Genomic DNA, 27,897 nt, shown 5'->3' with positions numbered 1-27,897 from the left:
AGGGTAGCAGCTGGGGGTGAGGGCAGGACCCAGCGTACCAAACAGCTAACAGTGAGCTGCTCTAGGGAGCGTGGGGCGGGACTCAGAGCCCCGTCCTTCCCCCCAGTCTCCCCACCCCCAAGGCCATTTCACAGCGGGAGGCAAGACTTCCTGGGGGCTGGCGGAATGCCTGGGAGGACTACCAGGTAGAGTGGCCATAGAAGTTGCCTCCCTTGTAGATAGGAACTAAAGCTCAGAGAGGTCAAGCAACTTGCCCCATGGTCACACAGCTAGAATGAGGAGAAACTAGCAAGTGAAGCAGCATCTGGCTTTGTTCTTGGGCTGCTTCCCCCCTTGGCTGGATCAGCTCTGTGGCCTTCTTGAAGCCTCAGGTGCCCGGGCTGGGAGGTTCCTCAGCTACTCCCTGTGGCACAGACTGACCATGGGGTCCCCTTCTCAGCCAGGGGGCCCAGCCAGGCCCACTCCTCTTCCTGACCTCACTTCCTGCCTTCCTGACCCTCCCCTGGGCCCCAGGCCGGGAAGACTATGCCTTGGCCCCGCAGGCCCTATACAGTTAATCTGTGGGATTAAGGACACTGGGCTGGGACCCAGAGGGGCCCGAGTTCCGCCTCCTCTGACCCAGATCCACAAAGCCTCTTGTCCGGCCTCAGGGGTGCCGCAGGCCGGCGGGGCACATGCTCCCTGTGGCTGGCACGAGGTCTCAGCTCCACGGGCTCCGGAGCAAAGCCAGGGCGGCAGCGTCCTTGGTCTGCACCACAGCCAGCGGCGTGGCCGGTTTGCCTGGACGGGCTCTGAGGAGCGAGGACAGGGCGCCCCGGTTCCCCCAGGCCATCCCCCAGCCCTGGCGCCCACCCCTGCCCAGCATCCCTGGTTCCCTGGAACCTAGCCCCAGACGTCCTGGTTGGCCTCCTGGGGCTCCCTCCCTGCCCCCCAGAGCACCCCTTTCCCTGGGGATTTTCTTGTGTGTCCAGAGCCTGCTCCTATCAGTGCCCACAGGCCTCTCTGTGGACCTGCCTCCCGGCAGCCCTGTCCAGGGCGCTGAGGAGCAGTAGGGCTCTTTGCTCCCCAAGGTCACCCCCACTGGCTGCCTCCCTCCGCTCTAAAGCACGCCAGCCCTCAGCTCCAGGCAGACGCTGAAGAAGTCCAGGTCATGTCCCCTCATTCCTGGAAGAGTTCAGCTCCTGGCTCACCATCATTGTCTCCATCACACAGCTGTCTAAATCCACAGTGATGTCAAAGGTGGCTGACCCCTCCCACTGAGGGGCCTTGACCTCCTCCCCTCCCACCATCTTGCCCTTTGCCCCACCTTAGCCACCTGCTCCCCGGTCCCCCTAGACTTTGCATCCTAAGTCACTGTATCCCCTCCACAATTTCAGCTTCAGGGCCCACCCCCACCTTTCCAGAACACTCCCTCAAGTGCCCCAATCCCAACAATCATTCCCCCACGTGGACCCCCATTCTTTGCCCCTGCCACCCTTGGTCTCTTGTCCTCCCTGCACAGTCTGCCACCAGCCCAGTCGGCGCCCCCGCAGCACACCATCAGCCCCTGGCTGACTTAAAGAGGTTTTCTCCCTACAGCCGCTCTGACCTTGGTCCAGATCTACCACCATCAGTCTCCTGTGGGTGCAAAAGGCTGCTGGACAGTCAGACCGTAGTCCCTGTCCCCTCCCTCCTAGATGCTAATTCCCCAGTTCTGTCCTCAGACCTCTGCCATCTCTTCTCTGCTCATGCCCTCCAACACACCCAGCTCCCTATTTCACTCACAAAATAGGGCATCAGAAGGGAAATCCCTCAAGCTCCCCCTGATTCCCCCCAGCTTCCTGCCCATAGTGTGGTCCCACCTCTCCTCCATTCCATGTGGTCCCATCCCCAGCCTGATCTGGGAGCCATCCGTGATCCAAGGCTCACCCCTGGCCTCTGACGTGCCACTCTGGGAATCACGAAAAGCACCCATGACCCCACGGCCCCATAGCGGACTCAGCCCTGCACCAGGACGCAGCTTGGGGAGGCAGGCTATGAAGTGTCAGGGTGTCCCTGCTCCAGACGTCCCCTCCCCTGTCATCAACACTTCCCCCTGCTTCACTGGGCCATTCCCAGCAGCACTTAAGCAGGTGGACAGTTCTTCCATCTTTAAAAAACAAAAAGCAAGACCACCAGACCAAGTCAAATCAAACCAAACCACTTGGGCCTCCAGGCCCCAGGCCATTTGCCCCCTTCTCCACACACCAAACCCCAATTCCTCCCCTACCTCCAGCTCTGCAGACCGCAGTGCAACTAGGGTCCCCTACCACCACCCACACAAAGCTGCGTTCCTCAGGGTGACCACTGAGATGCCCTGGCCAGTTCCCAGCCCCAAGTTTCCTTGCGGTAACAGCAGCAGGACTGTGGACATGACCTGGTCCCCCTTTGAGCCCTTGCTCCCCTGACTCCAGGATGAACCAAACTACAACAGAGTCACTTATGTCAAGGACAAAAGGGAGCCAGTCGATGCAGGCACAAAGAAGAAACTTAACCTACCCTTACAGGAATGTACAGCTCTTCTCAGAAATCAGGAGAGGACACCAGCCAATCCCTAAACGCCGAGTCTGTCCGTGCCATCTCTGGACTTCCTGTTCCCCTGACTCAGCTACCTGGACCCAAATACGAAGGGAGACTGCTGGGCAACCAATCAGCTGAAAAAGCCAAATGCTTCTGCATCTGTCCCATAAAAACCCCTTAGTCTGTAAGCAACTCAGAACTCATTGCTGCTACAGCCTGGAGTTTCCAGCTTGCAGGTCAAAAGCCTTGCAATGTGCTCATCCTCCTGCTTTGTTTTATTCCACTGGCAGAGTTTGTTTTTGCCCCGGGTTTCCTTCCCTCCCTCCTGCCTGCCAGCCTTTTCCATCTCCTCTGCTGGTTCCTACTCTGCCCCCGGCTCTTAGTGATGGAGGCCCCAGGGCCCAGCCTCACCCCGATGCCCTCACCCCGGGTGATCTTCCTTCAGACACTCCTGGTGCTGACTCCTATCTTCCCTCCTCTGGGAATGGTGGCTCCAGCCTCCTGGTGGCTCAGGGGACAATCCTGGAGCCACCCTGACTCCCCATTCCCTCACACCGCATGTGAACCCCATCTGTTCTGCCTTCCTCCAAAGAGATCCAGAACGTGACCCCAACTCACCACCTCCATCCCCACCACCCAGGTCAAGTGACCATCACTTCTTGCCTCCTAACAGGACTCCTCACTTCTGCCCTGGTCCCTACACCCGACAGCCTACTCCCCACAGAGGCCAGAGTGTCCCTATGAACACTGAAATCAGAACGTGACCTGATTCAACTCGAACACCTCCAAAGCCCCCCGAGCCCACTCAGCCACAACTGCAGCCCTAGATCAGCATGTAATGAAGCCCTAGATCATGTAAATGAAGTTATATTGGAACTCAGCTGGGGCTACTTGTCTACAGTTTGTCCAGGGCTGCTATCTCATGGCAGCTTCCTCCTTACAAAGGCAGAGCGGTTGCAGCAGAGGCCCTATGGCCCACAAAGCCTGAGGTATTTAATCTCTGGCCTTTAAGAAAGTTTGCTGACCCTTGCCCTCTGCTACCTGGTCCCTGGTTACTTTACTGACCTCACTCCTACTTCTCTTCCTGCTCCAAACACACCAGCCTCCTCGCTCTTCTTCAGAAATGCTGCGAGGGGTCCCAGCCTCAGGGCCTTTGCACTTGCTGTTCCCTCTGCCTGGAACTCTGTCTCCCTTTCTCCCTGTTCCCTTCAAGTCCCGCCTCAGGCAGCACAGGCGCCCTCCCCTCTCCCTCTTCTTTCCCTTCCTGATTTTTCTCCATGACTTATTCCACCTACCAGACAGAAGGAATGAGTTGCTTTCCTCCCTCTAGTGGACTCTGAGCCACTGTCTCTTTATTCCCTGCTGTGTTTGGACTAGTCCCTGCCGTGTAATAGGGGCTTGGACACCCTCACACGGATGCCTGGACCATGGTGAGCATGTCGGCTGTTATTTTACCTGCACCACGGCCCTGAGAATTAGGTCCCTTGTTTTAGAAATGAGAAAACTGGAACTTAAAGAGGCTTAAATAGGAGGTGCAGAGGGGTCACCCAGGGACTGACTGCACAGCACATGCTCCTAACCAGGACCACCCCGACCCCCTCTCTTTCCAAAGGAGGCTTGAGACAGCTCACTCCACAGTAGCCCTTCCTACCCCAGTGCCCCCCAGCCCATCTACCTGCTCCTCATTCCCCACCTCTCTGCCCCCTGCCCACTTCACCCCCATCCCTGTGCAGCTAAGGACATCAGAGCCTCCCTCCTCTTCCCACCGAAAGAATTGGCGGTCAGTTTTCCTGCCCTGCGGACCTGTCCACCCTCGGGTGTTCCGTCACTTAGTCGGTTTGAACCTGGAGGGAACCTTGGTGCGGACCGCTAACGACCAGGCAGGTGGGGTGGGGGGGAGTCAGAGAACGTAGCCCCGTGTCCCGCAGCATCCTGAGTGGGGCCGGCGTGGGTAGCTGCGCGGGGCCGCAGGGCGGGGGCGGGGGCGTCCGCCGCAGTGCACGGTCCTCCGCGCGGGTTCTGGCCTGGCGCCGCGCCTGCGGTGGTGGCCCCCCGCCAACCGCCTTGTGCAAACTTCTTGCACCTGCAAGGCGCGCAGAGGTCTGCCGGCCTTCAGGTCGCTCCGAAACTGGCTATGATCCGCCCCGTCCATGCCTCTCCTTGCAGTCTGCTTGGCCCAGTCACACTTCCCTCTAGGCATTTCCCACTGGCCAAGTCTTTGCCCTTGCTGTTCCCCACCGAGCCCCTGCCGTGCCCTTTCCGTCCTCTGTCCAGGTGGCTTGCATTCTCCCTTCCAAACCCCTGCCGGAAGAGGAAAGAGCACTGTGCCCAGAGTCAGGCCGGGGCTCAACATCGGTTTTGCTGCTGTGTGACCTTGGGCAAGCCCCTAACTTCTCTGAACCTCAGGCTTCCCATCTGTAAAAGTGGGTGGTAACACCTCCTCTACTATCTCACTGGGTTGACAATGAGAGTTTAACCAATAAAGGCCAAAAAGCCTTTTAAATTCTAAAGCAATTCTTGAAGGAGGGGTTAATTATTACTTCCTTAAGCCAACGTGTCTAACATCTCCTAAACCTGGTGGATTGACCCTTTTGTTATTTAGGTCTTGGCCCTTTTTTGTCTCTAGTGATACTCTTTGCTTTAAAGCCCTCTTGGTCTGATACTAAGGGAGCTACACCAGCTCTAGTTGGGTAGTTATTCGCCTGGTTTAACTTTTTCAACCATTTGCTTTCAGCCTTCTTGTGTCCATATATTGTACTTGTGTCTTTCAAACACAATATGGCTGGAAAAATCTAAATCTAAAAAATCACTTGCAAAAATGTATGACTATGACATATTTATATAAACCATCTCATATTGGGGCTTGCTAATGGTCAGACTTCATGTTTCCTTTTTTTTTGAGCAGGCATCTCTCATATTTATTGATCAAATGGTTGTTAACAACAATAAAATTCTGTATAGGGGAGTCAATGCTCAATCATTAATCAACCCCAAGCCTAATTCTCAACAGTCTCCAATCTTCTGAAGCATAATGAACAAGTTCTTACATGGTGAACAAGTTCTTACATAGTGAGTAAGTTCTTACATGGTGAACAGTGCAAGGGCAGCCATCACAGAAACTTTCGGTTTTGATCACGCATCATGAACTATAAACAATCAGGTCAATTATGATTATTCGTTTGATTTTTATACTTGATTTATATGTGAATCCCACATTTCTCCCTTATTATTATTATTATTATTTTTTTTAAATAAAATGCTAAAGTGGTAGGTAGATACAAGATAAAGGTAGAAAACATAGTTTAGTGTTGTAAGAGAGCAAATGTAGATGATCAGGTGTGTGCCTGTAGACTATGTGTTAATCCAAGCTAGACAAGGGCAACAAAACATCCACGGATGCAGAAGATTTCTCTCAAAACAGGAGGGGTGAGGTTCTGAGCCTCACCTCTGTTGATCCCCAATTTCTCACCTGATGGCCCCCCTGCGACTGTGCCTGTCTTAGGTTGTTCCTCCCTTGAGGAATCTTTTCATGTTTCCTTTTTTTCTTGCCTTTTTTAGAACTGATCAAGGCTTCCCTCCTGCCTCCAGATCTCCCGCTGGCTTGGAAATAACACAGTCTATTTCTGTTCTTGCAGTGGTTATCCAAGACATTTTAATACATATATTTAATTTGACAAAGTCTAAAGTTAATCCAGTGTTTACCCTCCTTTCAGACAAAAAAGGGCTTTATAGCACCTTGTGTCTGGTCAGCTCCTCCTGAAATACATCATTGTCCGGAACACTGAGTAAACCACATGCTCCCTATTTCCTTTGTGTACATCAAATCTTCCTTATAGAAAAATTTCCTTCTTCCACAAAAAGATTCTTTAGACGTTTCTATATCAAAGGTCTGTTGGTGACCAACTTTATTGTCATTTCTCTGAATATGTCTTTATTTCACTCTGATTCCTGAAACATAAATCCCTAGACCTAATTTTAGGCTGACGATTTTTCTCACTACTTTGAAGGTATCGTTCCTCTGTGTTCTCTGATTTCTGTTGAGGCATCAGTTGCTAGTGTAATTGTCATTCCTTTTAGAACATTATCTTTTCTACCTGGCTGCTTTGGAGATCTTAATGTTTGTCTTTGAGATTCTGCAGTTTTCATTTATCCATTCATTCCACACCTTTTCCGAATGAAGCACCTTTTCTTTCTTACTGGGTGCCAACCCTGTTCTAGGTGCTGAAGGCACAGTAACAGAGCTCCACTGTGAGGTTATAAATGTGCATTTCTCCTTTGTTCTGTTTGACGATTGTTTGGCTTCCTCAGTTTGAAGTTTGGTGGGTCTCTTTTTAGGAAAATTCTCTGCAATTAGTCCTTTGGATGACCATCTCCTGGCTCTTTTTGCTGCATTCTGAGTAATTCCTTCAAATTTGTCTTCAAGGCTACGGATTCTCTTTTCCGGTGTGTCTCTTTTATTAATTAACTGATTTCTAATTTCTTATTTCAGTCACTGTGTCTTTCATTTGTAGGAGTCCTATTTATTTTCTTTTATCTTTACCTGGCATCCCAGTCTTCACACTGTCACATCCTGGCTCTAAACTCCAGAAGTCTCTGGGTGCCCTTGTCCAAGTCTTCTCTTTCTGGGCCTCTGTCCTGAGCTGTAAAATAAAGAGGATCTAGGACATCAGTTTTCACGTTGTGCCCTGGGGTCCTGTCTTAGAGCAGTGGTGGTGCTGGTAGGCCTCATTGGATTAGCCCTGTTTTATGTACTGTGTATGATTTCTTTGGAACCAAGAGTTTGAAATAAAATATTTTTCAAACCACTGGGTTAGGGGAGCTCTAAGCTCCCTTCAAATTCAAATCTGTAATTCTGAATTTAGAGCTCCTATATGATAATGTTTTATAACAACCCACTGACTCTGGAATTTCTGCCGATAGTCTCCGGACGGGCAGCCGTGAACACAAGCCCCCGAGATCAGGAGAGCCAGACGCTCGGAGTTCTGTTGCTACCCGTGAGGAAAGCCTCTTTTATTGCCTGACAATTTTTCAATCTTTTGAAAACTTGTAGAAAACATTCAGTAAATGTTTATAGAATTAATTATAAATGAATACATGAAGGGGTGGTGACAGACTGGAGATGGGGTTCAGGACTCGCTACCCCCAAAACCTCGGCATTTTAAATATCTGAACCCAAAGGAACTTGAGGAAATGGAAACAGGAAAGTTACTCTGACGCCCCCACCGCTGCCCTCCTTTCCTGAAACAGGTCATACATCTCCTGCGTGAAAGGTGCCCTCCTGTACTGGGAGGAAAGAAGTTCTTATCACCGGAGACAGAGAGGTTACGGCCAGGAAATCTGTATAAACAGACTTACGGCCAGGAAATCTGTAAAAACAGACCTCGTTAACTAGCCCTTATCTTCCTAGTTATTTCTCTACCATTTACTACTCCTAGTCCAAACCCCCTTTGTCTTGTCAGTTCTTCACAAAGTTGCCGGTTATTTGTCTAAAAGATATAAAAGCTTCCTGAGCTGGTCAGTTGGTCAGGTCTTCATACTTTTGTGAGACTCCCATGGACCTATAAGAATTCAATAAAATGCACGTGCTTTTCTCCCATCAACCTTTGTCAGTTTAAATTTCAGGCCCAGCCAGCGACCCCAGAAGGGTTGAAGAAAACTTCTTCTTCCCCTGCTCTGTAGCCCCTTCCCTCTCTCTCAATAATTAACATGATGACACAGGTAATGAGGCCTAATACTTACTAAGCCCTTGTGCATTCCAGACCTCACTCATCTCTCAGCAGGCAGTTATTATCCCCCTTTTGTAGATGTAGAAATGGAGGCACCGTGAGGCTGAGACCGTCCAGTCCCTTACACAGCCAGTCACAAGGTACCCCTGGGATTTAACCAAGTGGTTTGGAAGGAGGCTGTGAGATTTGGGGTTTCCCGACTGTTCTGGAGACTGTAAGGACAGGCCTGAGGTGGCTGGCTCCGGTCCAATTTGGGCCAACAGCGACTTCCCCCCAGGGCAATGTCTCTGGCTTCATCTGGAGTTTTGTGAAAACAAGAAATACAGGATTTGTAAATCAGACAAGTGGCTTTAGCCTTCACCAGTAGGGGACCAGATCCAAGAGGAATTGGCTCATGTGGTTGACAGTTTCTAGAATGTCAGATACTATAGACTAAAACATAGACTATTTCCAAGTTCCCACAGAAGCTGGCCTTTTTAAAAGACCACAGTGCTGGGAAGGTCTGGTGGGAAGCCCTGCTACTTCAAGTGTGGCTGGTCAGGACTGAGCTCTGGCCTTTCTTTGAATCTGGGCTCCCTCCCAGTCAGTGGGAGCTCGAGCCTCCAGCTGTTCAGGCCCAAAACCTTGCAATCGGAGTCCTCTTTTTCTCCTACATTCAGTCTGTGAGCAAGTCCTGCTGCTCTGCCTTCAAAACGTATTAAAGAGCTGCCCTGTTGGGAACAGCAGGCTCCCGCATGCGGTCTTTCAGCTCCCCTCCCTACTTAACAGTGAGCCTTAGGCCTGGAATACTGCCCCTCTTGCCTTCCATCTTGCTCTTTTGTTCTGGTGAAGCATGTGCATCACATGGCACTCGGCCAGTGCCATTACTGTATCTGTCCTCCTTGGGGCAGGGACAGTGTCCTTCCACTGTGGCACAAGAGGGCTGACAGTAAGCAAATCACCCTGTTACAGCTACTGGGAGAGACCACTAGCCATGAGGGATGGACACCCCCAGCTGAAGCTGGTCTTGCTGTCTCTTCTTGACATGATTAAAACATCATCCATCCGGTGCTTGACCACGTTGTTTTCCTTGGATCCTCAGATACCAAGACGCCGTGGGCAGAAGTGCCAGGAGTCCCCCCCTGGGGCTGATAACCAGTGCATAGTGTTCTGCTCAACACGCCCGCCTGTCACCACCACCCCCATGCCTCCACCTCCCAGGCTGAGCCACCAACACTGTCCTTCCAGAACCTAAGTCAGACCACGTCCCACTCTGCCCAGGGCCCTCCAGTGGCTCCCGTTCCCTTAGGAAAGGCCGAAGTCCTCAAAATGACCTACTAACCCTGCACCATCTGGGCCTGCTGACTTCCTGACCTCAGTCCTCCTTCCCTCCCTCGGCTCCAGCTACTCTGGCCTCCTGACTATGCTCCCAAGCAGGCCAGGCAGGCACATGCCCACTTAGGTCTTCCTACAAGCTGCTCTCTGCCTTCAGCGTCTCATGGGAAAGGAAATCTCCGGATATTAGGGGCTTTTTGTCTCTGCTCTGGTATCCCCAGCACCTAGAACACCACCTAGCTTCCATCACCTCTTGACTGCTTGTTGAATGAATTTTATTAGTTCTCCTTATGAGACCTGCTGTGTGGAAAGGGGGCAGCCATCCTGGTGGCCCCCTCAGTTTCTATGTACCTCTGATGGCCTTCTCCTTACAGGGTGGCCCTTGGGGTCCTGGAGCCACTTTGCATGGTCAGGAAGCCAGAGTAGCCTGGAAGTTTAAGTCACTGTCCCCCAACCCCAGAGCAGACCTTGGCCAATGACCAAGAAAGCCCAGCTCACTTGCTTTGTACCAAGCCACACACTTCATTTTAGGGTCTGCTTCTGGGGAACCCCACCTAAGACAGGGACCTTCCTCTGCCCCTGCCCATAAGATCCTATCAGACTTGGGGGTCTGGGTCTATGAGGAACAGGGTCTCTGAATATACTACCCCCTCTGCTTGGCACAGGCTCTATTATCCGTCCCCCCACCGCACCTCCCCCTTTTCACTCCCCTTGGAATCTGACATGTTCACGACAGAGATGCAGGAACACATGCACCGCACGCCTCCCAAATGCCAGGAACTGTATATATAAACAAGGGAACCGGAACATGAGTTTTAGGCTCATTCCCAAAGGCCACACCCCTCACCTACCCAAGGCCGCCACAATCACAAATTTGACGTCCTTCCAGTCCACACTTCGTATTTTACCGTATATACACCCATGAATGATATGTGGCATTGCTGTGAGGTTCCTAAATTCACACTAACACTCTCTCATTGTACACTCTGCAGTCCGCTTTGTCACATTTATCGCAACATTGATAGAAATAGGTCTGGTTTATTCACTTGAACTGCTGAACAGAGTTCCATAGAAGGAATGTATCATGGAGTATTTGCCTATCCCCTTCTGATGGGCTGCTTCTGCTTTCCACAGCTGCAGCCACCCAGCATCCCCCAGCCCCAGAGCACCAGACCCTTCCCAAAGGCCCCTGTTCCCTTCTTTCAGGGCTCGGCTCTCCTGACAGAGGACTCGTAACATCCGTCCCCCGACAGCAGGCACTGGAGCTCACTCCTGCACCCCTAGGCTCTGGTCCAGCAGTGGCAGGTTCTCAGCCTCTCTGGAGAGTTGGATACAGGAGGATGGTGGGGGCTGTGCCCATGGCCTTGACCTCTTCATGCTGGAGACAAGCCAGGATGGCCTGGGAAAGCCCAGACACCTGCGGCTCAGTAGTCAGTGGGCTAGGGCCCTGGCCATGGGACCTTCAGAACCCTGAACAGGTGTCAGTTCCAGTCAGCCCTGAGGCCAGACACAGAGTCTGCCAGGAAGAGGATGCCTCTTGCCTACTGACCAACACCACTTAACAACTTTGCTGTCATTTAGGGACCCCTTCAGAGGGGTCAGGCCCTGTGTATTTCATTTACATCATCCTCTGGGCAGACGTCAGCTCTTCTCCAAAGACACTGTGGTCAGAGGTTAAGCTGTCCACGGCCACATGACCATGACAGAGCAGGATCCAAGCAAATACCCAAGTCGCCTGGTTCAGAGACATGGACACCCACCTGACATGCTGAACTGCACCCGCGCCCTGCTGGGGCCTCACCCTGGCAGAGCTGAGTGCAGAGCAGGCCCAGCTGGTCCCGAGCCCCTGCTTCCTTCTGCCGCAGCAGAATGGGCAGCTAAGCCCAGGCTCCCTGGGGATTCCAAGGAGCAATATTCCCAGGAATGGCAGGTCCAGACCCCAGCCCAGCCGGGAGATTAAGCATGGCTCAAAACACACCCAGCTACAGAATTCCCCAAACTTTAATGCATGGCTCTGAGAGGGGCTGGTAGAGGCCGAGGTGGGTCTCAGGTGCTGCAGAAACTCCTGCCTCCAGCCCTGGGGTGCTCAGGCAACAAGAAGCACGGGGACCCACCCACACGCCAGAGGGCTCCCAGGCTGAGCAAAGCTCTCAGAGCTTTTGCGAGGAGGGATCAACAAACCAGGCCTGGGGCAGGGGGTGTCACTGGCCCTCAGAGGCCTGACCCTGCATTGAGCAGATGAGGGTGTAGGGGAAGAAGGAGGCCACGGATCCCAGCCTGGGACCAGTGGGGTACTCTGAAGGGAGGGGAGGCCTCAGGAAGTTTGGCACAGGTGTGCCCAGGGCTCCCGGCCTCTCAGGTTCTTGATTCACGAAGCCCGAGATGGGGAATAGGAGGACACGTGCCACGTTAGGTCTGAGAAAGGGGGTCAGGAACCTCTCTAACACATGTCCAAGGCACAAGGAAGGCGATGCAGCCTGGGCCTCCACAGCAGTTTGTCAAACTGGCCCCCGGGTGCAGCTGAAGTGGGGCTGGCTTCAGTACCCATAGGGGGCATGACCCTTGCCCTCTGAGCTTGCAAAGGGGTCTGTGGGTGCCTCTGGGGGGTCAATCGTCTGGTAGGCACTGCGCTCCTGTGAAGATCCAAGAAAACCTGGGGGGCAGAGGAGATGGAGGGGAAGAAAAATGAAGGGTGAGGTCTCAGGATATTCTACTGAGTCTAAACCAAGATTCACCTACCACCCACCAGTAAGGCCAGAGCTGGGCATCCGGGCACCCAGGACAGTGAGGGCGGCAGCAGCCCCAGGCAGTAAGCCTTTAGCATGTATTGTTCACTCAATCCTCCCCAAACCCTACACAACAGGTATTTTTATTGCCTCCACTTAACAGATGAGGAAACTGAGGGTCAAAGAGGTGAAATGACTTGCCTGGGCTTGAAGCTGAGGACACAAGGACTCAAACACAGGAGCACGTGCCCAAAGCTAGTGCTCTTAGCCATTGGCTCTGGGTGTCCCTAATCTGACTCTGATGCCCAGGCTGGGCCCACAGGCTCCTCCCCAGCTCTTCCCCCAGGCAGACAGATGCTGTGCTACTGTATCCAGAAGGCCCAGAGCTGGGCCCAGTGACACAGAGAGCTGGAGGCAGGTGCAAAGCAGGCAAAGGGCTCTCAGTGCCCACATTCCTCACTGCCATCTTTTCTCTGCACATTCGTCTTGTGATCCTGAATAAGTCTCGCAGGCTCTGGGCCTCAGTTTTCTCATCTGTCCAATGGGAGGAACACTGCTGGCTCCCCGTACACCAGGACAGACCTGGGCAGTGCTGAGGATGGTTGGGCAGGTGGGCAGCCCCAGGCCACTCCTGCCCTTGGCCCAGCTGCTCCCCAAGGTGGGTCATGGGCCACTCTGGGCCTCTTCTCAGGAGGGAAAGGCAGATGACCACAGCCCGCCTCCCCACCTCTCTCAGGAGAGAGAGAAAAAAAGAAATAATTTGTACCAGAGAGAGCAGGAAAAACGGTTCAGCCACTACTGGGAGGGCACAGCTCCTGTGAGGCGCTGGGCTACGGGGAGCGGGCCAGTCAGCAGGGAAAGCACCTGTGGGCCAGTGCTGTCTTTGGCCAAGGCTCCCATGGTCCATGCCAGCAACACTGCTCCCCTGGCACCCAGGCTCCCATGGCAGGAGAGGGGAGCTCTAGGGGTGGGGCTGGCAGGAGCCAAGAGAAGAAGCTGGGCCTGCGGGTACCCCGGCACCTCAAGAGTACAGACTGCCCAGAGTGCTGTGGACCTGGATCACAGCCCAGCTGCATCCGTGCCCAGGCTGAGGGGGGACCTGCCTGCCACCCCCAACTCTGCCTCTAGCCTGGTGCCAGCGGAAAGGCTGCAGGGGGCTGGGACAGCCGGCAGACCACTGGGCTCCTACAGCAGAGACCAGAAGCTGGCACACCTTGCGTGGTGCTAAGAGCCTACGCCATGCTGCACCCTGTACTTTGAGCCCTCTTGGGGCAAGGCTGGCTCAATGGGGCAGGGGCTGTGGGTCAGGCGAGACAGGGGCAGAGGAGACGTGGGAGACGGCAGCTGCCAGCACCGGGCCCCGTGAGGGGTGGGGGAGGCTGGCCGGAGGTGGTGGCCTCACCAGTGTAGAGCAGCTCACCCCCGCGCTCCCGGTACATGTGGTAGACGAGGCAGCAGGAGAAGGGCTTGAGCAGCAGGCTGAGGATGGCCATACCGGCACTGAAGCGCCCCGTGTCAGAGAGGCTGGCCCGCGGGTAGAAGATGCTGATGTGGATGATGTCCAAGAAGATGGTGGTCGCCAAGCCACCCAGAAACTGCAAGACAGGCCCGGCCCAGGGCCTGCTTGTCATCAGAGGTAAGCACACACTGATGGCCCGCCACTCCGCATAGTCTCCAGCCAGATACCCCAGAGCAGAAGCTCCTCTGCGCCCTGCTGCGCCCTGGGGGTTGCTGGAAATCAGATCGGTGCACAGGCCGGACCCTGTGCCTGAGACTCATGACCGGGGACTAGCAGGCAGGGAGCAGGTACTTGGGGGCCCCGGTCTGGACCCAGCCCGCCGGCCCCACCAGATCCCCCAGCCACCACTCTTCTCCCATTACCCTGAGGCCATGATGGGGTGCAGGATGGGGTTACAAAACTTCCAAGATGGAAATTCCCCTGGAAGTTCACCCACTCCACCACGACCACTGGGAAAATCCCTCCTCAGTATCCAGGGTGCTCACTGCCCTGAGGGGCTCGGGGGGTGCTGGGAGCTCCCCTGTGGGAGATCCCGTAGGGCTGTGTCCACTCTGACTCCCAAGTAGTACAGGTCCCTCTTCCCGGGCCTCCCTACTAAAGGTGGGTTATTGGGTACGTGCTCCACTGTCCTCAGGGAGGGGCCACTGGTAGCCCCCACCTCATGCCTTTCCTGGGGAAGACAGTGAGCAGGTTCTGGGCTCTCAGAGCCAGGCAAGCAGAGAAGCAGGCCAGGCTAGGGAAGATTTGGACTGGTGGCCTGAATGGGCTTATTTAATTGACAAGGCTTTAGAAAATGGAAAACATAGGCATGAAGAAGAGAGAAGAGACTGGGATGGGCGAGGTGAAGACAGAGCGGGGGTCATGGGTCACCCTGAAGCCAGCTCCCCAGCCACCCCCGGCTCACCATGCTGATGGCGTCAATGGAGTCCCGCTGAGCAACAGCCCAAACGCCCAGGGCCAGGATAGTGAAGTTGGCCCAGACATAGGGGCCCGAGAACACCATGCAGCCCCTGTGGGAAGAGGCACCCGAGTCAAGTCACAGGGTGACAGGCCCTGAGGCACCCACCCCCTCCCGCAGGTCACCTCCCTCATGTTCCCGGGTCTCAGTGCCCCTCCGAGAAAAGGCCACAGTCTGCCAGGCCACTGGGCACTGGTCTCCTCCCCAGCTGCGTACCAGGAATGTCAGCACATCTCACTGGCTCTAGTTCCCAAACAGATCCTGCAGCTGGCCAAAATGCAGGTCCCAAATCCTTCCTTTCCTGCCAGGATTTATCGCCGCCTCTGCCCACTGACCGCTTTACTCCTCTCCTGCCCCCTCCAGGCCATTCTCTAAACAGCAGGCAGTAAGGCAAACCAAGTGGTGTCGCCCCGCTGGAAGTCCTTCAACTTGGAAGTCCTTTCCACTTGGAATAAAATACACTCTTCCCCATGGCCGAAGGGGCCCTGCAGGATCTGGCCCGTGACACAGTCGCCCCTTTACTTCCCAGCCACTGCTCATGCTCTTTCCTCTACCTTGAACACTCGGCCCCTATTTGTCATTTAAGTCTTAGCTCAAATGTTAACTCCTTCCCTGACCACCAATTTTAAGTACAGGCATATCTCAGAGATATGTGGGTTCAGTCCCAGACCACAATAAACTGAATACCACAATAAAGTGAGTCAAATAAATTTTTTGGTTTCCCAGTCAATATAAAAGTCATGTTTACACTATAAAGTGTACAATAGCATTGTCTTAAAAAAAAGACGTACATACCTTAATTAATAAATACTTTATTGCTAAAGAGTGCTGACCATTTTCTGAGTCATAACCTTTTTGCTTGTGGAGGGTCTTGCCTCCACGTTGGTGGCTGCTGACTGATAGGGTGGTGGGTGCTGAAAGCTGGGGTGGTCTTGGCCATTTCTAAGAATAACAAAGCAATGAAGTTGCCACATCACTAGGCTCCTCCTTTCATGAGCGATTTCCTTGTAGCACGCAAGGCTGTTTGGTAGCATTTTACCCAGAGAACTTCTTGTGAAATGGAATCGATCCTCTCAGACCCTGCTGTTACTTCCTCCACTCAGTTTATGGAATATTCTAAATCCTTTGTGGTCATCTCAGCAGTCTACACAGCATCTTCACTAGGAGGAGATCCCATCTCAAGAAGCCACCTTCTTTGCTCATCTGTAAGAAGCAACATTAAAGTTTTATCGTAAGATTGCAGCAACTTAGTCCCATCTCCAGGCTCCACTTCTGAATCTAGTTCTCTTGCTCTCTCCACTACCACTACCGTCTGCAGTGACTTCCTCCACGGAGGTCTTGAACTCCTCAGTCATCCACGAGGGTTGGAATCAACTTCTTCCAAACTCCTCTTAATGTTGATATTTTGACCTCTTTCCGTGAATCCCGAATGTTCTTTAATGGCATCTGGGAGGTGAGCCATTTCCAGGTTTTCAATTTACTTGGCCAGATCCATCAGAGGAGTCACAATCTGTGGCAGCTATATAGCCTTATGAAATGAATTTCTGAAATGAGACTTGAAAGTTAAAATTACCCCTTGGTCCATGCGCTGCAGAATGGATGCTGTGTCAGCAGGCATGAAAACATCATTAATCTCATCCATCTCCTCCAGAGCTCTTGGGTGATCAGGTGCACTGTCAAAGAGCAATAATATTTTGAAAAGAATCTTTTTTTCTGAGCAGTAGGTCTCTGTGGGATCTTACACTATTCAGTAAACAATGTTATAAGTAGATGTGCTGTCATCCAGGCTTCGTTGTTCTGTTGATAGAGCACAAGCAGAGCAGATTTACCATAATTCTTAAGGGCCCTAGAATTTTCAGAATGGTCAGTAAGCACCGGCTGCAATTCAAAGTCACCAACTGTATTACCCCTAACGAGAGTTAGCCTGTCTGGTGCAGCTTTGAAGCCAGGCATTGACTTCTCCTCTCCAGCTATGAAAGTCCTAGATGGCATCTTCTTCCAACAGAAGGCTGTTCCATCTACATTGAAAACTGTTGTTTAGTGCAGCCACCTTCATCTTGGCTAGATCTGCGTAACCTGCTGCAGCTTCTCCATCAGCACTTGCTGCTCCACCTTCCACTTCTATGTTACGGAGACGCTTCTCTACCAGACCTCATGAACCAGCTGCTGCTGGCTTCCAACTTTTTTCCTGCAGCTTCCTCATCTCTTTCAGCCTTCACAGAATTGAAGGCAGTTAGGGCCTTCCTCTGGATTAGGCTTTGGCTTAAGGGAATGTTGTTATTGGTTTGATCTTCTCTCCAGAACACTAAACTTTCTCCATATCCATAATAAGGCTGTTTTGCTTTCTAATCATTCATGCGCTCACTGAAGTTTTCTTTTTTTTTTTTTTCTTCAAGAACTTTTTCTTTGCGTTCACAACTTGGCTAACTGTTCAGTGCAAGAAACCTAACTTCTGGCCTATCTTGGCTTTCAATATGCCCTCCTCACTTACCTTAATCATTTCTAGCTTTTGACTTAAAGCGAGAAATACAGGAGTCTTCCTTTCACTTGAACACTTAGAGGCCACAGTCGGATTACTAATGGGCCTAATTTCAATACTGTTGTGTCTCAGGGAATAGGGAGGCCTGAGCAGAGGGAGCGAGACGGAGGATCGGCAGGTCGGTGGCGCAGTCAGACACACCCCTAAGTTTGCCGCCTTACTGGGTGTGATGCATGGCATCCCCAATGTCAATAGTAACATCAAAGATCACTGATCACAGATCACGTAACGAATACAGTAACAATAAAAAAGGTCGAAACTTTCCAAGAATTACTCAAATGTAATAGTGACATGAAGTGAGCAAATGCTATTGGAAAATGGTGCCAAGAGAGTTGCTGGATGCAGGGTTGCCACAACCTTCAATTTGTTAAAAAAAAAACAAAAAAACTACAAAGCACAATACAGGGAAGAGCAATAAAATGAGGTCTGCCTATATTACCTTGTCACTTTCTAACACAATGCCCACCTCACTTTCTAACACAATGCCCACCTCATTTTTTAGGATCTTGCTGCTAATATGCTTACTTATTTGCCAACCCTATGAAAACAGGAGTTAACACAGAGCTCTAACTAGTACCTGGCCCAGTTCTAAGGTTTTAAGTTAACTCGTGTATTTATGTTAACAACTCTAGGAAAAAAGCACTGTTATTATCCTTTTACAGATGAAGAAACTGAGGCACAGAGAGGGCAAATAATTGCCTAAGGTCACACAGCTGCTAAGTGGTGGAGTTGGGATTGGAACTCAGGCAGTCTGGCTCCAGAGGTCATGCTCTTAGCCACGATATTCACTGGGCCTAGACTGCCCTGGCATGCATGGGGTGTTTCATAAAATTTAAAATTCGGAATAAAAAACTCTAAAGTACACCATACAGAAAACATGTGCAGAGCAGTTAAGTGTAGAGTGCAACTAGGCCCAACAGTCTTTGAATAAGTAATCTCATTTTTTGGTTTTAAGAGAGCAACTGCTGCGGCCCCAGCCCAGACTTACCAACTCAGAATCTTGGGGAGTGTGACTGAGAAATCTGTATTTTGACCTTACTTCCCAAGACCATTAACCATGACTATCACTGTGAACAATACTCACAACCATTTAAATGTGTACTGCCCTTCAAAGTCTACCAAATGCACACGTGAGCGCTCGATAGCTCCGATCTTGGTTTGGCAGAGAAATCTCCCCAGAAGCTCAACCAGTAATAAAGAAACGGTTCTGCAATCCTCGTGCCTCCCTTGGGGTGGGCCCTGGGCAGTATCTGACGGGCACTCCTCCATCACAGTTCTGGGAGCTGAGCCATCCTTACAACCATCTTACAGATGAAAACCAAGGCCCTGAGAAGAGGAGTCACCTGCTCAAGATGACCCAGCTGGAACCTGGCAGCGCCAGGACCTGACCAGGGTCTTGTCTGAATCCTGAGTCTGCCGTCTCTGGGCAGGGGTGTCGTAAGAGGGAGGGTCTACCCCTAAGTGCAGGTCACCCCATGTCTTGGGTTCATAGTGCGTCTACTTGCTGAGCTGCTGGTCTAACCCACAGAAGGTGCTCAGTCTTGTGCATGGCAGCTGGACCCCCTCAATAAATGTTATTGGCTATTACAGTTTCTAAGGCAAGCTTTCACTTTCCAGTGACCTTACTAAGTAAGTGGGCTGGTCAGTAATGCACTTATTTTAGAGAGAAGATGACTCAGGGAGTTGAAGGGACTCACCTAAGATCACAGAATCCTATCTGATGTCCACCTGCAGCTGCCTCGGGGAACCTAGCTTGGTATGTGAGGCTGGCCCCCCTGGCTTCAGCACACAGACACCCTAGATGCAAAGGCCTTGGGGAGGAACCAGAGTCGGTCAAGCCCCAGAGCAACTTGGGAAGTGTCTGGAGGAGAAGCTGAGCTGTGGGCACTGCCCCGGGCCAGCCACCTCCTCCAGGATGAGGGCTTGAAGCTCCTACGAGGCATGGATGGCAAAGGCCTCTGGGAACTACCCTCTGCCATTCTTGGAAGCTTGCTGAGGACGCTCTCAACAAAGGTGCTGTTTAGTTTTGGAACTGGCCAGGAGACAGTGGACAAGACCCCACGGACACAGGCAAGATGCTGGAGACACGTGGACCCAGATGAATTGGACACCCATTGAGTCACTCACCAGGTCGTCAGCAGCCAGTGAATCAGGAGGATCACCTGTGGTACAAAATGGGGGGAAGGGAAAGGCAGATCTGTAAATGCGACCACCATGGTTGGAGGTGGGGGGAGCTTTTACATCCAGGAAACACAGGAAGCCCCTGCCTAGCACCCAAGAGGGCTTCACAAAAGTCTGCCGAAAAGAAACCCCAGCAACAGTGAGTGAACCAGGGCTGCAGGACAACGAGCACGGGCCAGGGGAGCTGCCGCGTCACTCCTCGCTGCTCCTTGGCAGGCAGCTGGCACCCACACCCCTTCCTGCTTCCAGAGGCAGGAGGCTCCTCTGGGGAACCTGGGAATCTATTCAGAATCACAGAACAGGGGTGGGGCTCAAAGGAGTCTGATTTCTTGGGACGCAGCAGCTGGGTGCTGTGCGGGGCAGAGAGGGTGCCCGGTGCATCAGAGCGGTGGGGGAGCAGCCCGCATGGCAGGAGGGGAAGAGCAAGGGAAGGGTGCATTGCCTGCTAGGAACCTAAAAGCGCTGAGGGAAGCCAATGGGGGCTTTTCTGCAAGGAAGTTTCACAGTATGACTTATATTAAGAAAAAGAAATCCTCTGGCTTTTTTCTAGATTTCTACCCCCTTCTACCCTTTTTACTGCCCCAAATGTCGTTTAAACAACAGCCTCCTTTACTGGAACTAGTCTCAACTCCTGGTAATCAAAAGGCCCTGCTTGAAAAACAAGTAAGGCAGGAAAGAGCAGACGCTATGGGGAGGGCAGGGCAGCTGTCCGCTTCTAACGGAGGAGGGAACTCAGGCACTGGTGCTGAAGGATAAGCAGGGGTCAGCCAGGCAAAAGGGAAGGAGAGCAAGGTGTTAGAGAGGGGGTGCTGGAAACGCAGGCGGGGAGGCAGAAGCCGGAGCCCCGAGGAGGAGGAGGAGGGTGGGGCACTGAGACTTCGGGGGGTGGGGCAGGAGCTTTGGTGGGGCCCCGTGGTCCATGGGGCCCTTGAAGGAGCTTACTCAAAGGATGGAGGGGTCAAGCTGGGAGGGGAATGCCAAGAGCCTGGGACGGGGGCAGCACACAAGGCCCAGAGGACAAGGGCAGGAGAGGTTGCCACCTGCAGTGAGGAACTGGCTGAGGAGGGAAAAGCACTTCTAGAAGTTACTACACACCTACTACGTGCCAGGCCCTATGCCAAACACCTCACATGACCTTCTCTGGGCCTCATAACAGACTCTGAAATGGATCCACTATCATTCCCATTTTACAGATGAGAAAACTAGGCTCAGAGGTCAATCAAGGTGATCAAGATTCCACCGATGGCAAGCGGCCAAACCAGAATTGAAACTAAGTCTGACTCCAGAATCGCGCTCCTGACCTTCATGCTCTGGGCCTTGGGCCTGCGACAAATGAACAAACCTGGACATTTTCCACACATGGTGGGAGATGAAATCTGGAGCAGTTGGCTGGGGTACCCTCCCCCCCGAGCCCAGTGTGAGTGAACCAAAAGGGGTCTGGCTGTAAAGCCAGAAAGAAACTCAGGCCAGGCAAACAGTTCTGTGATGACCAATGTGCCGGGCTCCACGGAGGTCCTGAGACTGAGAAGGCAGAGTCTGTGCAAGCAGAAGGCTGGCTCAGGGAGGAATCGTTGAGGTCAGCTGCCTTGACTTGTTTTTGAGCGCTTCCTATGTGTCGGGCACCATCCTACGTACTTTCTGTGTATGAATGCATTTAATCCTCACAATCCTCTGAGGTTTCATTTCATAGTTGAGAAAACTGAGGCTCAGAAGTAAGTCGCTTGTCTGCGGTCACACAGCTGGTTCAGCGGCAGAGCCAGGATTCAACCGCAACCATTAGCCAAGCGTCGTCTGACCTCTCTGGGTCTCGGGGTGGGTGCTCTCCCCATTACAAAGATGGGGAAGCTGAGGCACAGGAGGCCTAGCTTTCCCTGGATTTCTTTTCCCCAAGGCTTAAGAGAAGCAATAGAGTGGTGCTAAGTTTCTTAAATAAGCACAGTGTAGCCAGGCACCGACCCGGGGGGATCGGACAGTGAGCATGGGTAGCGCCACCCTGCCAGCCCAGAACTTCTATCTAGCAGAGACACTCGCTAATCAGACAATCACCGTAGGAATGAGGGATCTGATGAGACGCCTGTTCTGAAGGAAAGTTACGGCCAAGGGAAAGGAACCTCATTCTCTGTTGGGTCGGGGAGTGGGATGGTCAGGAGGCTTCTCTGAGGACATGGAAGCAGTGAGCAGGGAGCTAACTAGGGGCAGAGGAAGGAAGGGTAGTTTCAATCAGAAGGGTCTGTAGCAGAAGGGAGCATGGAACATTCTGGAAACTGAAAAGCACCCAGTATGTCTGGAATAGAAGATAAGAAGATAGTGGAGGCGGGACAGGAAGCTGGAGGATTGGCAGAGTGGGCCTGGGGGGGGTTTGGAGAAGAATTCTGATCTTTGTCCTAAGAGCCAACCACCCAACCCTCTGTCTAACAGGAAACCCTGCTCGCAGAGGGTAGGGGCCTGAAAAGGCCACCTGTGACCAGCCACAGTGGCCCTGGCTTTTAGACTAAGGGAAGACACCAAGGAAGGAGGCACAGGGGAGGCACCTCCCATCACCACCTTCCTCCTGACAATCAACACCTACTCCTTCCCACTGCTGGCTTCTGTTCAGTCTTCACGTCCAAGTGCCCTGGTGTCCACATCTAGACTGTGTGCACAGTAGGTCTTTAACAGATGGGAGCTTCCTGGCCCTGCAGCGACCTGCTTTACTACTGTAAGATGAGAGGGGGCCGCTCGGGAGGGCAGCTGATCCACAAGGAAGCCTATGGGGACACCACTGTGTATAACGTGTGCGATAAAGCCTCTTCCTAGAACCAGAAAGGCCCGTAACGTGGACTGAGCACCTGGCTGAGGTCCAAAACGATGCCCTCTCATGTGAGAAGAAAAGAGTATTACCTGGAAACACTTCAGGTTTTCAAAAGACATGAAGTCCCCTCCATGACATCGCTTTTGTTTTATAATTATTTAAGAAACGTAGCAGCTTTTGATTGTTGCTCTAAGCCCCTGGGAAAAGAAACACGTGGGAAGTTCCGTTTCCCATCTTTGTACTGGGGGGCACACCCACTCACGGCCAGGGGGCCCCAATGTCCAGGGAAACTCTGACCAGAAGCTGAGCCAAACCGGCCTTCCCGATCAGCCTGGGGGAGGAGCAATGACTCATCTCAGCAAGAGAGAACCGCCTGCCCACTCTGGGGGAGGTTTCCGGGAACCAAGGGGACACACTGGACTTTTAGGTACCGTGTTACAGAATGAGGGAGGAAGGGGCCAGGATCTGAGGATGTGCCTGGGTAGCTCGACCTTTCCCAGCAGGGCAGAAGCAGAGACCTGAGCTCCTGGACTACACAGTGCCTGGCCCAGAGGGCTGCCTGGCACTTTCCCAGACAGTGTCCAATGTGTCAGAAGCCCAGGAAGGGAGGGCCAATGGGCCAAGGCAGCAAGGGGTCCTAGGATGCTGGATCGGGGATGGGAGACCTAGGTTCTCGTCCAGCGATCATGTCCCTTTGTGTCTGAGCCCCAGGTTCCTTCTCGGTGAAATGGAGGCAATACCTATAACCCATATGTCCCAAGGGGGGCGCCTCAACCACAGCGAGACAGGCGTCCTGTCACAGCATTAACAACAGCTACTGCTACTGATGAGGACCTGCCTGCCATATGTCTACATTGCTCCAAATGAACGCTTGGCCCACGTCATCCCTGCAACAGTATGGGGGAGAGTATCAGCCCTCTTTTACTTATGAAGGAAATGAAGCTGTGAGAGATTAAGTAACTGGCACAAATTGTAACACATAAACAAGAGAGTCCAGATGCAAACCTCAGAATCAGTCTATCTGGTCTGGGTTTTTATGCTAATAAACATGTAATGCTATACCACCTCCTGGACCCCTGGAACCTCCTCTTATCACCCTAGAAGGTTGGGTTTATCTTTTTACAGTGAGGAAACTGATGCTCAGAGAGGTTAAGAAACCTGCTGAAGGTTACACAGCTAATAAGTAGCAAAGCCTGGCCTTGAATACAGGTCTGCCTGGCCCCAAGAGCTGTGCTCTGGCCCTACTGCTACTGTCAGGATCCAAAAGAGCAAGGGAAGGGTGGATGGAAATGAGGAGGTTTGACCTGGAGAAGGGAAGGCTAAGGGGAAACCAAGGGGTCATGTGGACCAGGAGCTGGACCCTTTGTTTGCCACTGGAGAGCCCATGGGGTAGTGGCAGGGGAAGAAATGGAACTTCCCTTACAGGTGGTGAACTGACCTGAGGTCAACACACAGATCAATATATGGAATATATTCCTGCCAGTCCTGGGCAATCAGTCAGTGGCCTGTTATGCGAGGTAGTGAAATCCCTGAGGGTGGCTGAAGCTAAGGGACGCCAGTCAGGAATGCCGTGGATGGGAGGTAGAGTCAGGCAGTGGCTAACTGCATAGGCTCTGGAGCCAAATATGGGGAGCTGATTCTGGCTCCATGATGTGTGACCTTGGGCAAGTCACCTGACTTCTTGGACCTGTTGCTTCTTCTGTAAAGGACAGACAATAATGCCTGTTTTAGAGGGTTGTTGTGTGGATCTACTAGGAGAGGGAGATGGAGGGGTGTGTGAAACTATCTATACAGTGTCAGCCCTCGATACGTGGCCGTCCACATTACTACTATTAGGAAGTTGGCTTCCTGAGTTTTTAACCCTAATGCTACACTACTCCCTGGACCCTCCTCCCAAGGGTCTTTTCTCTTAAGACTTCATGGTTCCAAGTCTAAGCCTTTCTAAGCTTGTTGCAGTGCCATTCCTCTAGCTCAGGACTTGCCTCATGGATAGGTTAGGAACTGCCCCTTGTGCAAAGGGCCTGGGGCAGATGGCACCATTGCCCACTCTGGCTGGGCTGGGTACGAGCAGGCATTCTTGGGCAAGACATGTCTGGGGAGTGGGGAGGGAGTGCAGGATCATGGTGTAAAGTTCCCCAGCTCTCAAGGGGCTGTGACTTCAGAACATCCTACTTAAGTGACTTCCGGAGTCAACAGCTGCCCTCCATAGGGTGACCAGATTTAACAACAAAAATACTGAATATCCACTTAATTTTGAATTTCAGATAATGAATAACTTGTCAGTATGTCCCAATATTTTAAAGACATATTTATCTTAAAAAACTATTCACTGTTGATCTGAAATTTAAATTCAACTGGATGTCTTGCATGCTACCTGGCAATCCTAGCCCCTTGGGGCCTCCCGGCACTTACTAGTCTGTGACTGGTAGCAGCTGATACCCTTGGAAACATGGGTCTCATTTCCCAAATCAAGGACCAGCTGTTTCATTCTGGGCACCGAAAGCCAGCACAGCGCACACCTGTGGCTCTCCTTGGCCCATAAAGTTGTTCAAAAAAAAGCCCCAAACAGACTACGCCCTTCCAGTGGACATCAATTGTCAAGGCAGTAATCAGCCCTAACTAACTGGTGGCCAGGAAAGGACATGGCTTTGAAGTCTGACCCCGGTGGGTTCAAATCCTGACTCTGCCACTTAATCCCTGTGGAACTTTGGCAAGTTACTTCCCTGACCTGAGCCGAAGCTTGCTCATCTGTAAAATGATGACAGCATCAGCTTTCTCAGAAGGCTGTTGTGATTAAAGTCTGGCACACCACAAATGCCCCATGAGTAAAAGCTCTCTGCCCTCGATTCTTGCAGCCTTGTCCCTCACCTGATTCTTAGCAATTATTTTAGACAAATCTCTATAATCAGAGGAAAGGCAGTCAGCATTCACCCCCAACTGCCTGGACAGGGTGAGTACTGATACCAAAAAACCTTAGTTGCCTTCATGTAAGTTTCTTCTGCGCTTAAACACTCAAGCCCAGGCCCTTGCTCCAGCCATCTATCCCCTGCAGTGTTGACTGCAGGGTTCAGAGAGGTTTGTCCAATTAAGTGTGAGTAAGGGAAATCTGCCTAGGTGAAGTCAGAGCACAGACCACATCTGATAATCCAAATACGGAGGGTGTGTTGTTTTGTACTCATTTCTCTCCAGGCTCCTTTCCTACTGGACACCACGTGTGCTAAATGCTTTGTCACACATGAGTAAGAGGGCATTTCTGGACGAGTCTCAAAGGAGACAGCACCCAGACCCAAAAGGCAGGTTCGGTCCAAGGTTCACACCTTCCTAGACCAAAGCGAAAGGCTGCAGCCCCGGGTCACAAACAGCCAAGAAGCACAGCAAGCTGGCTGGGGGTGGGCGGGGAGAAAAAGCAGCAGCTGCGGGCGCCCTGAGGAGCTGAGGATGGGGCTCAGGAAGTGAAGACACTGGGAAGCCCAGCAGTGCTTTCCTAAGAGCGCAAAGGTGGGGTTTTCTGCTTTTAAGTAGCTTCTGCAGGAGTTCATGTTTCTTATGAAATACGGACGGGGGGCTTAAAAACGTTGGAAAACCACTTGTCTGGGAACATCTGATTTTCTTAACCTGATTTACCAAACAGAAGAGGCTGCCAGGGCGGAGCTGGGAGTCCAGGTGAAAGGTGCAGCCCCCCTCCCTCGGTGGGCGGGGCGTGTCCTGACTTCAGGTCCCTTGGGCCCGTGCCCGGCTGCCGTGCCTTCCCCTTCCTCCGGGGCAATTTTGGGAGCGCAGGCCGAAGCCACCCCCCGGGGCCGCCCTCTCCCTCCCTGCGGGGCCTTTTCCTCTCCCCCTCTCCCTGCTGGGGTCGTCAGCTCACCTCCTCCGCACCTGGGCGCGAGCCTTCTCCTCCCTCCCACCTCCTCTCTCCCCAAAGTCTCGATCCTCTCACCTCTAAGATCCACCTTCAAAAACACCAAACGCCCAACACACTCTGGGAGGCCCGCCCCACCCCGCGCCCGCCCGCCCATCGCCACCTTCAAGTTCACGGCGGGCAGCTCCATCCCGACGCCGGCGGAGGGTACCGGCGCCACAGCCGCGGGGGCTCCTGGGCTCGCCGCACGGGAAACGAACTGGCCCGGCCCCGCCCCGCCCGTGGCGGCCGCTCCAATCCCAGCCGGGCTCGCGGCCACATGAGGCGGGTCTTGTGACCGAGGCCCGGTTGCTGGGAGACGGCGCCTCCTGCAGGCTCCTAGCCCCGCGGCGCCCAGGCTGTGGCCGCGGGCGGCTGGAGAACGTCTAGGGTTTGTGTCGCAAAGGGCGCACTGTCTTGCCTGGTTAATATCCCAGGAGGTGGATTGATGGGACCACCTGCAAGGGGCAAACCTGGGGAACGTCCCGGTGCAAACTGCGGAGGTGGCAACCACTGGTATCTCCTCCCTGAAGACACCTTCTTTCCTCCCTCCTTCCCGTGTTAAAGTGGAGACATTACCACCACCCACCTCACAGGATCCTTGTGGGGAGATAAATGAACCAATTCATGTTTTTGAGAAAGCAATTATGCAGGACTTTTGCAATAGAGGTACTGCAACAGGGGAGAGAGATTAAGCTCAACTCTGAATCCAGCAAGGACAGGAGGGCATTTAGAGCCAAAGCACAAAGTGACAGGTCAGTGGATGGAAAATACTAAGAGGAGACGTGGAGGCTCTTGCTAAACTGATCCTACAGGATTCTAGCTAAAGGCAGGCGAAGGACTTAGACATCAACGTGGGGGATGGGAACTCAATCAGTTAAGGAGGAGGATCAGATGTCAAGGGTGGTGGATTCCGCTGAACTGCCTTAGCAGGAATTCTTGCTAAAACTGGGCTATGCAGGCCCAGGAAAGAAGGGTGGGCACAGAAGGCCAAGTCTGGTCGAGAAGAGGCCTCCAAGAAGCTTAACTAAAGTTTAGCCAAGGATAGGTCCTTGTCAGGGCAAAGTGCCTAGAACGGTGCCTGCCACTTAGTAAGAGGGGCAATACACATATCATATGGGTATTATCGACAGGGGAGGGGCCACCTGACTGGTGCTCACTTGAGTCTACTTACCAAAAGCTTCAGAAATATATAGTTGGAAAACCTAGAGGACACACCTGTGTCCAGAAGGAAGAAGACTGGAGAAGAAAAAGATTCTATCGAAACACTGTCTGCCCCTCACTTATGTATGGAAGCACCTGGGGAAGGCCTGGCATTTCTCACTGTTGCCCGCCCTCCCCCTGCCAACAAACAGGGTCGATTATTCTCACTACCTCCACCCCCTCCCCGGCCCCATCCTTCACCAGAGAAAACTTCCATATGGAGTACACCAGCTTTCATTCAGAGTCCCCTGGCTGAGGGTCGCCTTGGGGTCTTCTGAGCACTGTTCTAGTTTCCAGGAGGAGAGAAAGCACATGGGACCTTGGGACACTACTTGCAGGGGACAGTGCGGGTAGTGTTCTGAGAGTGTATCAGGACACTACTCTCTCCAGCTACTAAGAAAGGACTTTTCTGGATGGACAAGGGAGGGGACTTTTGCAGGGCTGCCAGGCCCACTGGCTTTAACAACATTTGGAGACACGGCCCTCTGGCCCAGGAGACAGCAA

At 52.6% G+C, this 27,897-nt stretch overlaps 1 protein-coding gene across 5 annotated transcripts; it reads right to left on the bottom strand.

Moving 5' to 3' along the window:
* Window positions 1–11,561: 11,561 nt before the first annotated feature.
* On the bottom strand, window positions 11,562–26,438 carry AGTRAP (angiotensin II receptor associated protein). Of its 5 annotated transcripts, none has more exons than XM_057499724.1 (5): window positions 26,315–26,438; window positions 19,448–19,482; window positions 14,728–14,833; window positions 13,659–13,899; window positions 11,562–12,231 (listed from the first exon to the last, which is right to left on the bottom strand). In XM_057499724.1, the coding sequence occupies exons 1-5, from the start codon at window positions 26,339–26,341 to the stop codon at window positions 12,116–12,118; spliced, it is 525 nt and encodes a 174-aa protein (XP_057355707.1). In that variant the 5' UTR covers window positions 26,342–26,438; the 3' UTR covers window positions 11,562–12,115. The 5 variants fall into 5 exon arrangements, with proteins under 5 accessions (XP_057355707.1, XP_036781049.2, XP_036781051.2 ...); XM_036925154.2 differs by having other exon boundaries at window positions 13,707–13,899; window positions 26,315–26,437; XM_036925156.2 differs by having other exon boundaries at window positions 13,725–13,899; window positions 26,315–26,437.
* Window positions 26,439–27,897: the final 1,459 nt, after the last annotated feature.

The sequence above is a fragment of the Manis pentadactyla genome, chromosome 4 (genome assembly GCF_030020395.1).
Source record: "Manis pentadactyla isolate mManPen7 chromosome 4, mManPen7.hap1, whole genome shotgun sequence".
NCBI classification, from domain to species: Eukaryota; Metazoa; Chordata; class Mammalia; order Pholidota; family Manidae; genus Manis; species Manis pentadactyla.
Note: the sequence above shows the minus strand (reverse complement) of the source record. Positions and strands in the feature narration are given on the sequence as shown.